General features: G+C 41.6%; 1 protein-coding gene across 1 annotated transcript in view; it reads left to right on the forward strand.

Annotated features, from left to right (window-relative positions):
* The first annotated feature begins 12,414 nt into the window (after positions 1–12,414).
* TRPM7 (transient receptor potential cation channel subfamily M member 7) overlaps positions 12,415–12,500 on the forward strand; it is a 1,848,525-nt gene continuing 1,848,439 nt past the window's right edge. Inside the window, exon 1 of the mRNA XM_044076371.1 lies at positions 12,415–12,500. This exon is cut by the window's right edge and continues 347 nt beyond it. Coding sequence (XP_043932306.1) covers positions 12,415–12,500 — 86 coding nt within the window.

Consider the following 12,500-nt stretch of genomic DNA (forward strand, 5'->3'; position numbering starts at 1 on the left):
GAAAGTGGTTTCTTCAGACACCAGCCGGGACAGACGGATAAACTGCCCTTGAACTACGTTTTTCTTCATGAAAAACGGGTGCTGGCTGCTGTATTCAAGAAAGTTGTTTCGATAGGTGTCTTTCCTGTGGATCGTTGATGTGAGTTTCCCGGTGCTGGTATCTAACATTATACTGGTGTCCAAAAAATTGATCTTGTTCCCACATCCTGAGACCACGAACTTCAGGTACGGGATACTGTTGTTAATCTCTGAGATGAAGGATTTCACCCCTGTGTCCGTGCCTTTCCATACCAGTACTATGTCGTCAATAAACCGTCTGTACAGCAGGACATGCCTATAACCTTTTAGTTTCGTGAAAGTCTCCATTTCCCACGTGCAGAGAACCAGATTTGCAAACGCGGGGGCCATCTTGGAACCCATGGCTACCCCTTTGATCTGTTTAAAGGTGCCGCTCCCAAAGCTGAAAAAGTTGTTTTTAAGCACAGCTGTGGTGAGGCTCATTAAGGTCTCGCTCCTGGCCGCACTGAATTTGCAATATTTTTGCAAAAAGAGCTCCACTGCTTGCATTCCTTCCGAGTGTGGAATGTTGGAGTATAGTGCCTCTATGTCCAGGGTCACTAGTACACAGCCAGCATAGCCATCGCTCATTCGGTGCAGCTCATTTAAAAAGTCCCAGGAATCTTTAGTGTAAAACTGGGAGCCCTGCACCAGTGGGTTAAAGATTCTGTCTAGATACTCCGCTATATATTCAGTTTTTGTTTTCTTACCGGATATAATTAGTCTGAACGGCGGGTTGGTTGGGTCTTTGTGAATCTTAGGTATCCCAAACGCCTTGCCTAAGCTGGGATGGTTCACTTGCAGGAAGGTGAGCTCCTCTAGGGAGATGAGCTCTTTGTTTTCCAGGGTTTTCAACAGTTTGTCTATGTTGCTTAAGCTCTTATTAACTTCGTCGATCGTGACTGCTTCATAAAATTCACTATCTTCCAGGATTTGGTGTATTTTATCCTCGTGGGCTTCTTGGAACATCAGCACCAACCCAGTGCCTTTGTCGGCTTTCATGACCCTAAGGGTGGGGTCATCACTTAGTGATTTCAGTGCTTGTTTTTCTTTGTTAGTTAGGTTGAACCATTTTTTGTCGTTGGGCTGGTTGAGTACCTTCCTGAGTTCAAACTCACACACCCTCTGATAGGTGAGTATGCTACTATTCAGTGTTGGGGTAAACAGGCTCCTTTTCCTTAAAGGCATACCGCCAAGCCCCTTGTCCGAGAAGTTGGAACCAGTAATGCTATCCCCATTCCCACTTGATGGGGTGTGTGGGCTGTTTGCTTCACTCGTTTGTTCCCTAAACAGGAGTTTGAGGTTCAGTTTCCTCATGTATAGTCTATGGTCGAGGATCGTGTTGGTCACATTGGCCCTCTGTGCGGGGATGAAGGTAAAACCTTTTGTCAACACACTAAGTTGCTCGACCGTAAGGCTCTTATCGGTCAGGTTGAAAATCTGCGTGTCTATGTTTCCCGACCTCTCATTTGCAGTAACTAAGGGAGTATTCTCGTTGGTAGCGACAATGGGAGCATTCAGTATGGTCTCATGGCCATGCTCCTCGTGGTCATGCGGTCTCCCGCCCAGTAGTGTCTGTTGTACCCTCGACCCCTGGCTCTCCCTCCTCTTCCCCTCCGTGTGCCTATCCCGTTGCCTTGCCATAAAAAATGTTGTTGCTCTCCTAGAATCAGATCCGCATCCAGGTCGGTGGAATTCAACTGCACTGGTTGATTGTTCAGGGCTACCGGTGTGGGGGGAATGAAGCTCCTCGCCTGTTCGTTTCTATCCGCGGGATATTGCTGCGCTGGTGGGGGTGGGGGTCTGACCACATTAGGCCCTTGTGTTTGTGGCACCGGTCTTCGTGCAACTCTACCCACAGTGTTTATGTAAGTCCTTTCACCCTTAAGTAGGTACGCTCTGTTTTGACTGTATTGTGTGAAGTCTCTGTCCAGCATTTTTTGTTTGCGGAATACCAGGGTGGCCACATGCCTCGTTATCTTTGGTGCTATTCTATCGAACAGGTGTCTGAACATTTCCAAGTCCTGGTGTGCCAGTACAGAAGCTTGTAGAACCTCCAGTTCATTCCTAAGAATATCCAACCTCCCTTGGTTGTGGTTGATGAGGAGGTTTAGAGTGTTGAGACCGGTGTCGTTAAAGAGCTTAACCAGATTCACGAAAATCTCCGTGCCTCTGGTGATACCATTGGGGAACCTGTAATGCCTAAGTCCTTGTGGGACTATTTGGTGATGCACGCATGTTTGTAAAAAATAGATGTCATATTCTGTATTCTTAAACAGAATTAGTTTCCTTTCAAAGTCGAAAATCAAGTTCCTGCACTGGGTGTTCCCTTGCCCAACCTCAGGTTCCCTTCTCCCCGCGGCGGGGTTGGTGGTGTGTAGAAGAAATGGGTTTCCGTTGTTTCCAGGGTGAAAGAACTGTCCTACTTCATCACCTTGACCCCTGCTTGGCTCAATCTGTGGGGGGACCCCTGTACTCTGGTGATCCTGTGTCAGTCCCTGTCTCGACCCTGGCAATTCATTAATCTGTGTCGCACCACGATCACTAATGGCGCTAGTCTGTCCTTCGGGCCTACTCGGGAAAGCTAAGGCTGTGCTGGTGAGTCTACTCGGTAGTGGTAGTACTTCAGCTGATCCTCTCCGTTGGTGTCCTGTGTCGCTGATGGGTCTGCTGGCAGATTCCGCATGAACTCCGTCATCGGAAAACAGGCTCGGTGTAAAACCATTATGTGTCCTTTGTAGTTCACTATATTTGAGTTGCAAACTGCGTGCCCTGTCAATGGTGGCTCTGTATTCCATTGCCAGGGCTTCTAGTGTTCTATGTTCTTCTTGCTCGTCTGAATCAAATAAAAACTGGCTACTGGAGCCCGGTTCGTCCCTCGGTGCATTCTCCATCTCGCCTTACGGAGGACAACTAATGTAACTATTACCGTATAACTGGACAGAAGAATACTTGACAACTATTAAGACTTAAAACTTCTAAAAACTATACAGGCTACTAGATGGGAAAAAACTGCACTCGGAGACTAAACTGTTCCTTAGCGCTTTCGTCCGTTTTATTTGTTAATTCGAACTTCTTCAGAGGAATGTCTGTTTAATTACAGGATTCTTAATAAATATGATTCAACGAGCCATTTATTACAATTAGGACCAGTATCAATGTAGCAGAGCCAATGGAGAGTTAGTGGGTTGGCCAAAGGGCCAATGGTGTCTCTACTATTATTCTGCGCACCAATCACATATTTTCATGAACGACTACTGTATTCAATATCAGGTTCTCATTACACCACTAGGGTGCTGCGTGCGAGGATATCAAGTCTAAGAAATAATTAAGACACAGAGTAAAGGAATTATTAAGGTACAGAGTAAAGTTTCTGGAATGGAGTTACTAGACAACTGCTCCTGTTTCGTCGTTCGGTATCTTAGTCACACTAACTTTACTCTATTCCATGCTTTTAGGCTTTAATTTTATAATTCCATCCCCAGTCAGTTGGTCTTACTTAAAAATACAACAAATACACCATTTTATGTCAATCCCTTACTAGGTTCATCTCGTTAGTTTATACATATCACAACTTATTACAGGGAGGTTTATTTCATTTCTTGTACATTTGTAAAACTGATTATTTGTAAAACGGATTATTACTTTGTTTTATTTTATTTTACTCATTCATTACCCTTTGTTTTCTAATTTTAATTTTAATCCTTCGGCGGACTAAATCTCTATGACGCCAAGTTAGCTTACTACTCGTTACATGCTTATTATAGTATGCTCTCCTAGAAACCAACTACTTATATCATGTAACCGCTGTAGGTACTCTGGCGGTTTGTAGGTACCCGCTACTAGAACCAATGGTTAATTATTTGATCAGGGTGGAAAAGTTGCTATAGGTTCCTTTTGTCGGAGGTGCGTTACCATTTCAGTTTAGAGATAACCGACCACTTATATTGTTTACGGAACTTACTGTTTACGGAACTTACTGTTTGTTATACAAAAACTTTATACAAAAACTTTATCCACGGACCATATTGTTTGTCTTTGGCTTGTTACAGAAAAAACTTTTTCTAAAAGAACAAAAGCATTTTTGATCAGTTCGATCAGTTCACAACATCCCAGTAAGGGGTCTGTATTCTATGTTCGTTGTTGTCCCGCGCAGCGAGCTCCTCGACTATTATTCGATGACGCCATGGTGCGGTCAGGAAGGAGGATGTGTCATTATTGGGTGTGACAGTTATTATTCACCCAATAGGAACAATTCTGCCTTTGCTGTGATGGGTGAACCACTTGTTCCACGCACCAATGAGGAAGAAACCGGGTGTTCCAATAAGGAGTCTTGGTTGCATCAGACCGTCCAATGATGCTGGGAAACCAAGCGCCAATCACGTTCCGTAGTGACAAATGCAACAAATGTCCAGCCAATCGCGAAGAAGCTAGGTGCTCCAATGAAGGACCCTGGTTGGATCAGACCATCGAATAATGTCGGGAAGCGAAGTACCAATCACCTTCAGTAGTTCAGATGTCTTGCCAATCAGTGTCGTTGGTCACAACAATCCAGGAACCAATTCAGAACCGCGGTTCCTGTTGACTGACCAATCTGTTTTGATCTGTGCTTTTGGCAAAGAAATCGTAGTGGTTTGTTTTTACAATCGCCATTTCAGCGCGCATTTTTACAATCGCCATTTCAGCGCGCATTTTAGGTTGGCGCTTTCGTTCAGCCCTGGCTTAGCCTCCGCATTCATGAGGATTTGCCAACGGAGCTCCTTCAGTTCCAGTAATGTTTCCTTGTCGCCAAAAAAATGATCAACTTGCTCGAGTACGAGGAATTGGATGTTAACAAAGTTGGGGCAGATCTGGCAGTGTCTCCCCAAAGCATTACTGTTGTCCTTGTTTCTGACCGCGGCCAGGTGTTCCTTGGCCCTGTCAGATAGTCTCCTGATGGTCTTCCCGATGTAAAAACTGCTGCAGGAGCTGCAAATGGCAGCATACACTACAAACTCCGCATGGCAGTCGTAGTGTTTCCTGTGTGTGACCATCCAATCGTTGTGTGCAAAGCGGTAGTGGGTCCCTGTACATATGTGGGGGCACACCACGCATTTCCCGCAATTAAACATACCCACAGGCAAATCGTCGGTGCTCCATGTTTTTTTCTCGAAGGTATTTCTTAGCGTTTTTGTCCTTTTGTAGCAAAAGGAAGGGCTGTCCCCTAGTACCACTCTGAGATTCTCATCCGCAGTGATGATGTTTCAGTTGGCTAGTAGGACGCTTTTGATGGTGTCCATGTCTCTGCTGATGGGGACGGGATAGCTGGTTAACTTGTCTGTTGTGTCGCTAGTGGAAATGGCCAGTCGTTTGGGAGTGAAACCCTTCTCGAGTATGGGCCCAAACCTGCTATTCCTGAGTTCAGTCACCTCATTCCTGATGGCCATAATAAGTTCTGGGGGGTAGTTTCTGTCGGTAAAGAGTCCTGTAAGAAAATCGCACTCAGAGCGGAAGGTGGTTTCCTCAGACACAAGCTGGGACAGATGGATAAATTGCCCTTTCACTACGTTTTTCTTCATGAAAAACGGGTGCTGGCTGCTATATTCAAGAAAGTTGTTCCGATAGGTATCTTTCCTGTGAATCGTTGACGTAAGCTTCCCCGTGCTGGTTTCAATTGCTATGCTAGTGTCCAAAAAATTGATCTTGTTCCCACATCCCGAGACAACAAATTTCAGGTACGGGATGCTATCGTTAATCTCGGAGATAAAGGATTTCACCCCTGCGTCCGTGCCTTTCCATACGAGGACTAAGTCGTCGATAAACCGCCGGTATAGCATGACATGTCTATATCCTTCTAGCTTCGTGAAAGTCTCCAGTTCCCACGTGCAGAGAACCAGATTGGCAAACGCGGGGGCCATCTTGGAACCCATGGCTACCCCTTTTATCTGTCTAAAGGTGCTGCTCCCAAAGCTAAAAAAGTTGTTTTTAAGCACGGCTGTAGTGAGGCTCATTAACGTCTCTCTCCTGGATGCACTAAATTTGCAATATTTTTGCAAAAAGAGCTCCACTGCTTGTATTCCTTCCAGGTGTGGAATGTTGGAGTATAGTGATTCTATGTCTAGGGTCACCAGCACACAGCCAGCATAGCTGTCGCTCATTCGGTGCAGCTCATTTAAAAAGTCCCAGGAATCTTTGGTGTAAAACTGGGAGTCCTGCACCAGTGGGTTAAAGACTCCGTCAAGATATTCGGCTATGTATTCAGTTTTTGTTTTCTTACCAGACACAATCAGTCTGAATGGAGGATTTGTTGGGTCCTTGTGGACCTTAGGTATTCCAAACGCTTTACCTAGGCTGGGTCGGTTCACTTGTAGGAAGGTCAGCTCCTCTAGGGAGATGAGCTCCTTGTTTTCCAGGGTATTCAACAGTTTATCTATTCTGCTCAAGCTCTTATTCACTTCGTCAATGGTGACCGCTTCATAAAATTCCCTATCCTCAAGGATTTGGCATATTTTATCATCATATGCTTCATGGGACATCAGCACTAACCCTGTGCCTTTGTCTGCTTTCATGACCCTGAGGTTAGGGTCATCACTGAGTGATTTGAGCGCTTGTTTCTCATTGCTAGTAAGGTTGAACCATTTTCTGTCATTTGGCTGGTTGAGCACCTTCCTGAGTTCAAACTCACACACTCTCTGATAGGTGAGTATGCTACTATTCAGGGTTGGTGTAAACAGGCTCCTCTTCCTTAAAGGCATACCGCCAAGCCCCTTGTCCGAGAAGTTGGAACCAGTAATGCTATCCCCATTCTAACTACTTGTAGGTTTGTTTCTTATAATAATTGTTCACTGTACATCCTAATGTAACTTTTTCTTACCTGTGTATACTAACTATATGATGCTTTGTTTTTCTCTTTATAATTGTTATTGTACATACTAATGTAACTTTTTTTTCTTCCCTGGGTATTTAGTGCATAACTACAATCGTATGTTAGCTGTCAAACATTGTTGTAACCTACTATATACTATTGGAATTTTTTGTAACCTACTATGTACTATTGGAGCTTTTCTCCCCGGGCCTCCGCTGAAAATGGACATGTGTCCAGTCGGACTTTCCCGGTCAACAAATGTAAAATAAAATAAAATAAAATAAATAAAATAAAATATATAGATGTATGTATATATGTATATATATATATGTATATGTATATGTATATATATATATATATATATATATATATATATGTATTTATATATATGTATGTATATATATGTATATATATATATATATATAAACGAAAAACCATTCTAAAACTGTAAAGCAAAGTAGAATAATGCCAATAAACAATTAAAACTTTGTAACTAATAAAATTACGAATGGAGAAAAACACAGCTGAGGCCGAACTGTTGTCTAGCGCTTTCATTCCTTTATTGTTGCTAGGAACTTCATCAGAACTGAAAAAGTACATAGCCATGCTCTATAAATATGCTGTATACAGGAATACCTAATTTGCATATGATGTGATTAGTGGCCAATGGCCAAAGATTTCTTTTCACAATACAAAAGAAGAATTCAAACCAATGATTATGTCCTCATGTTAATACAAGGGCCAATGAAAATGTTTTCAATTCTTACCAATAGTCATTGTGATGTGTGTGTTATAACAACTTTTGAAACTAACTAAGAGTGAGTTGAACAAATACTTAATACCATTGTTTTTTTACGATGTTATTGTGTTTACTTTTAACTGATAGTTATATTTCCAATTAAACTAGAAGCTGGAAAATCATAGGACTGACCCTGTAATAGTAGTGGAACCATTGCTTATGTTCTATCACTGTTTAAGAACTAGTGTAGTCAAAACAAACAGTCAGTACATGTTAATTTGCCCATCTTAAAGCACATTTAATGTTCAGAGAGTCATTAAGTCCTGGATGAGTGTCAGAGTTTAAAAGTAACTGCCACCTCAGTTCTTTTAACTCTAACAGAGTTTCACAGTCTCCAAAAACTGTCCAACTTGTTCCAGTACTATGAATTTAAACCCGTTGAAGTTTGTGCATAGTGCACTGTGCTTACCTAGTGCATTACTGTCGTCTTTTCGCCTGATGGCAGATAAATGTTCCTTCACTCTATCAGATAATTTTCTGATAGTTTTCCCCACGTAAAATGCTGGGCAGGAGTTACATGCAGCAGCGTACACTAGGAACATGGCATGACAGTCAAAGTGGTTGTGAAATTTGACTGTTAGATCACAGTGCACGAAAGTGAAGCTGCTGCCAGTCCACATGTGTTTGCAAACTACGCAATGATTACAAGTGAACATACCTTTGGGACCTCTGTTTGGTACAGGCTGAGGATAAAAGAAAGGTTTATCTTTTTCAAAAGACATTTTGAGCGTGGTGGTCCGTTTATAAGAGAAAGTGGGATTTTGTCCCAGAACTTTCTTGAGGTCTGCATTTGCTCGTATGATGTTCCAGTTTTTTTGCAAGACTTCTCTTATGTTTCTCATGTCTCTACTGATGGGGAGCGGGTAACTGCAGTTCCTATCCATGGAATTATTTGTGTAATCATTGCGTTTAGGGATGAAACCATGCAGTAAGATTGGTTTATGCCATGTGTGTCTTCTTTCTGCTACTTCTGTAAAAACTTCACTTATTAGTTTTTCAGGGTAGTATCTCTTCTCGAACATGTGGGATAAGAATTTACATTCTTGTAAAAAGGTACGGTCATCAGATATAATTCTTGAAAGTCTTATGAACTGCCCTTTTAACACGTTCCGTTTCATAAACAAAGGATGTTGGCTCCGAAAATCAAGAAAATTATTTCTGTAAGTGTCTTTGCGATACACATTGGAGTTGAGAGTGTATCCTGGGTTTACTATGGTAATTTCAGTATCCAAAAGTTGATTTTATCACCGCATCCTGATATCACAAAGTCTAAATAAGGTAGGCTGTTATTGAGGTTCTGTATGAAAATATCAAGTTCATTTTTGGGACCTTCCACAGAAAAAGATATCGTCAATAAAGCGACTATAAAGATGTACTTTGTTGAATTGTTCCAGAAAGGACAGTGTTTCAATTTCCCATGTGCTTAAAACTAAATTAGCAAATGCTGGGGCCATTTTGGACCCCATAGCAACTCCTTTTACTTGTTGATAAATTTGGCTGTTGAAATGAAAGAAATTGTTGGTTAACACAACTGTGGTAAGGGAAATCAGTGTCTCTACCACGTCAGCACTAAGACGGGCATACTTGGTGAGAAAAAGCTCTAATGCTTGTATTCCTTCGAGATGTGGGATGTTAGTATACAGGGCTGTGATGTCCAATGTTACCAGTATGCATTTAGAGAGGTCAAGTGAGCATTTTGTAGCTCATTTAAGAAATCCCACGAGTCTTTGATATAGAACTTGGTAGCTTGCACCAAAGGGTTGAAAATACTGTCCAAGTATTCAGAAATGTTTTCTGTTTTTGTCCGTTTGTTGGAAATGATAAGCCTGAATGGGGGATTCACAGTGTCCTTATGTATTTTGGGAATGCCAAACAGTTTCCCCAAACACGGGTTATGTACTGACATGAACATGTAGTCTTCCAAAGACAGGTGTTTTTCACGTTCTAAGGTTTTCAGTAATCTGTCTATTGTTGCAAAATGTTTATTAACTTCGTTCAAGGATACTTTTTTGTAGAAAGCGTTGTCTACTAACATGTTTTCAATTTTGGCAACATAGTCTTTGTTTTCCATTAGTACAATGCCTGTACCTTTGTCTGCCTTCATAATTCTTAGGCTGGTGTCTCGGCAAAGTTCTGTGAGAGCTAGTTGTTCACTGTTTGATATATTGTACCATTTCTCTGTACTGGGTTGGTTTAATAAATTCCTTAGATCAAATTCACATACATTTTGACATCGTCTGAGAGCTTACAGGTTCCCAACCGGGACCACAAGAAATTCACCACTTTTTTCTGATTTAGTTAAGTTGTTTAATGACACTGGTCTGATGGCTCTTAAGCGCCTTATTATTCATAACCAAGTCAGAATGGAGGCGATTAAACAAGATATAGAGCGCCTGCATTCCAACATCCTCAGACATCCGGATTTTAATAATGTAAGGCACCTGCTAGACAGTGTCTCTCCTAAGATAACAAGGCATGTAGCCACGCTTGTCCACAGAAAAAAGCAGAAACTACAGCGTGATTTACAACAATATTTGAACCACACAGCTTATAGGCTAAGCAATGAAAGATATCAAAGGACAAGAGAATATCATATGAGACCAGTCCAGCTACAACAAGTACAAGCAGCTATGTTCGCACCCCCACCTCCAGGATTTCATAATGCTCAACACTTTGTGGTTAATGAGCAACCACCACCCCCACCTTTGTTGCTGAATCCTCAGCACATCAGTTTCAATAACCCACCTGCTCCTCCCCCTGCCATTACACCTCCAGCTTTCGCACCTAACCTGATTGCAGAAGAAGAAAGGCAAAGGCCTTTTTTATTGCAGCAGCCACCGATCAACCTAGACATGGTGGCTACGCCAATCCCAGGTGTGAGAGAAGGAGTGAGGGGGAAGAGAGGGGGATGGAGAGGAAGAGGGAATGGAGTGAACAGATACAACTTTGGAGAACGGACTATGGTAACAAGGAGCACAGTGAGGGGAGGTTACTAAGCACAAGAGAACACTTTCTCTCCAATGCAGTTTTTAATTTAACTGATAGAAATTTATCTGAAGCTCACCTGCAACTACTCAATAAAGGGTTTACATTCATACCCTCGCAAAGGGCCAGAATCACTGACACCCTATTAGATCTAAGGTTATATTTAAGAAAACTAAACCTGAGAATGTTTTTTTCTGACAGAGATGACCCACAAGATAGCTCAACTTTCACTGACTCAAATGAAGCGCACAATAATACAGTAACAACAGACTTAATTACATCAAATGTAAGGAAAACCAGCTTGTTTAACCCAGTTTTAAACTCTACACTAGCCACTTTTCAAAATGTATGTGAATTTGATCTAAGGAATTTATTAAACCAACCCAGTACAGAGAAATGGTACAATATATCGAACAGTGAACAACTAGCTCTCACAGAACTTTGCCGAGACACCAGCCTAAGAATTATGAAGGCAGACAAAGGTACAGGCATTGTACTAATGGAAAACAAAGACTATGTTGCCAAAATTGAAAACATGTTAGTAGACAACGCTTTCTACAAAAAAGTATCCTTGAACGAAGTTAATAAACATTTTGCAACAATAGACAGATTACTGAAAACCTTAGAACGTGAAAAACACCTGTCTTTGGAAGACTACATGTTCATGTCAGTACATAACCCGTGTTTGGGAAACTGTTTGGCATTCCCAAAATACATAAGGACACTGTGAATCCCCCATTCAGGCTTATCATTTCCAACAAACGGACAAAAACAGAAAACATTTCTGAATACTTGGACAGTATTTTCAACCCTTTGGTGCAAGCTACCAAGTTCTATATCAAAGACTCGTGGGATTTCTTAAATGAGCTACAGAAATGCTCACTTGACCTCTCTAAATGCATACTGGTAACATTGGACATCACAGCCCTGTATACTAACATCCCACATCTCGAAGGAATACAAGCATTAGAGCTTTTCTCACCAAGTATGCCCGTCTTAGTGCTGACGTGGTAGAGACACTGATTTCCCTTACCACAGTTGTGTTAACCAACAATTTCTTTCATTTCAACAGCCAAATTTATCAACAAGTAAAAGGAGTTGCTATGGGGTCCAAAATGGCCCCAGCATTTGCGAATTTAGTTTTAAGCACATGGGAAATTGAAACACTGTCCTTTCTGGAACAATTCAACAAAGTACATCTTTATAGTCGCTTTATTGACGATATCTTTTTTCTGTGGGAAGGTCCCAAAAATGAACTTGATATTTTCATACAGAACCTCAATAACAGCCTACCTTATTTAGACTTTGTGATATCAGGATGCGGTGATAAAATCAACGTTTTGGATACTGAAATTACCATAGTAAACCCAGGATACACTCTCAACTCCAATGTGTATCGCAAAGACACTTACAGAAATAATTTTCTTGATTTTCGAAGCCAACATCCTTTGTTTATGAAACGGAACGTGTTAAAAGGGCAGTTCATAAGACTTTCAAGAATTATATCTGATGACCGTACCTTTTTACAAGAATGTAAATTCTTATCCCACATGTTCGAGAAGAGATACTACCCTGAAAAACTAATAAGTGAAGTTTTACAGAAGTAGCAGAAAGAAGACACACATGGCATAAACCAATCTTACTGCATGGTTTCATCCCTAAACGCAATGATTACACAAATAATTCCACGGATAGGAACTGCAGTTACCCGCTCCCCATCAGTAGAGACATGAGAAACATAAGAGAAGTCTTGCAAAAAAACTGGAACATCATACGAGCAAATGCAGACCTCAAGAAAGTTCTGGGACAAAATCC

This window comes from Protopterus annectens, chromosome 7.part0 (genome assembly GCF_019279795.1).
Source record: "Protopterus annectens isolate FY-2018-M chromosome 7.part0, PAN1.0, whole genome shotgun sequence".
Classification (NCBI taxonomy): Eukaryota; Metazoa; Chordata; order Ceratodontiformes; family Protopteridae; genus Protopterus; species Protopterus annectens.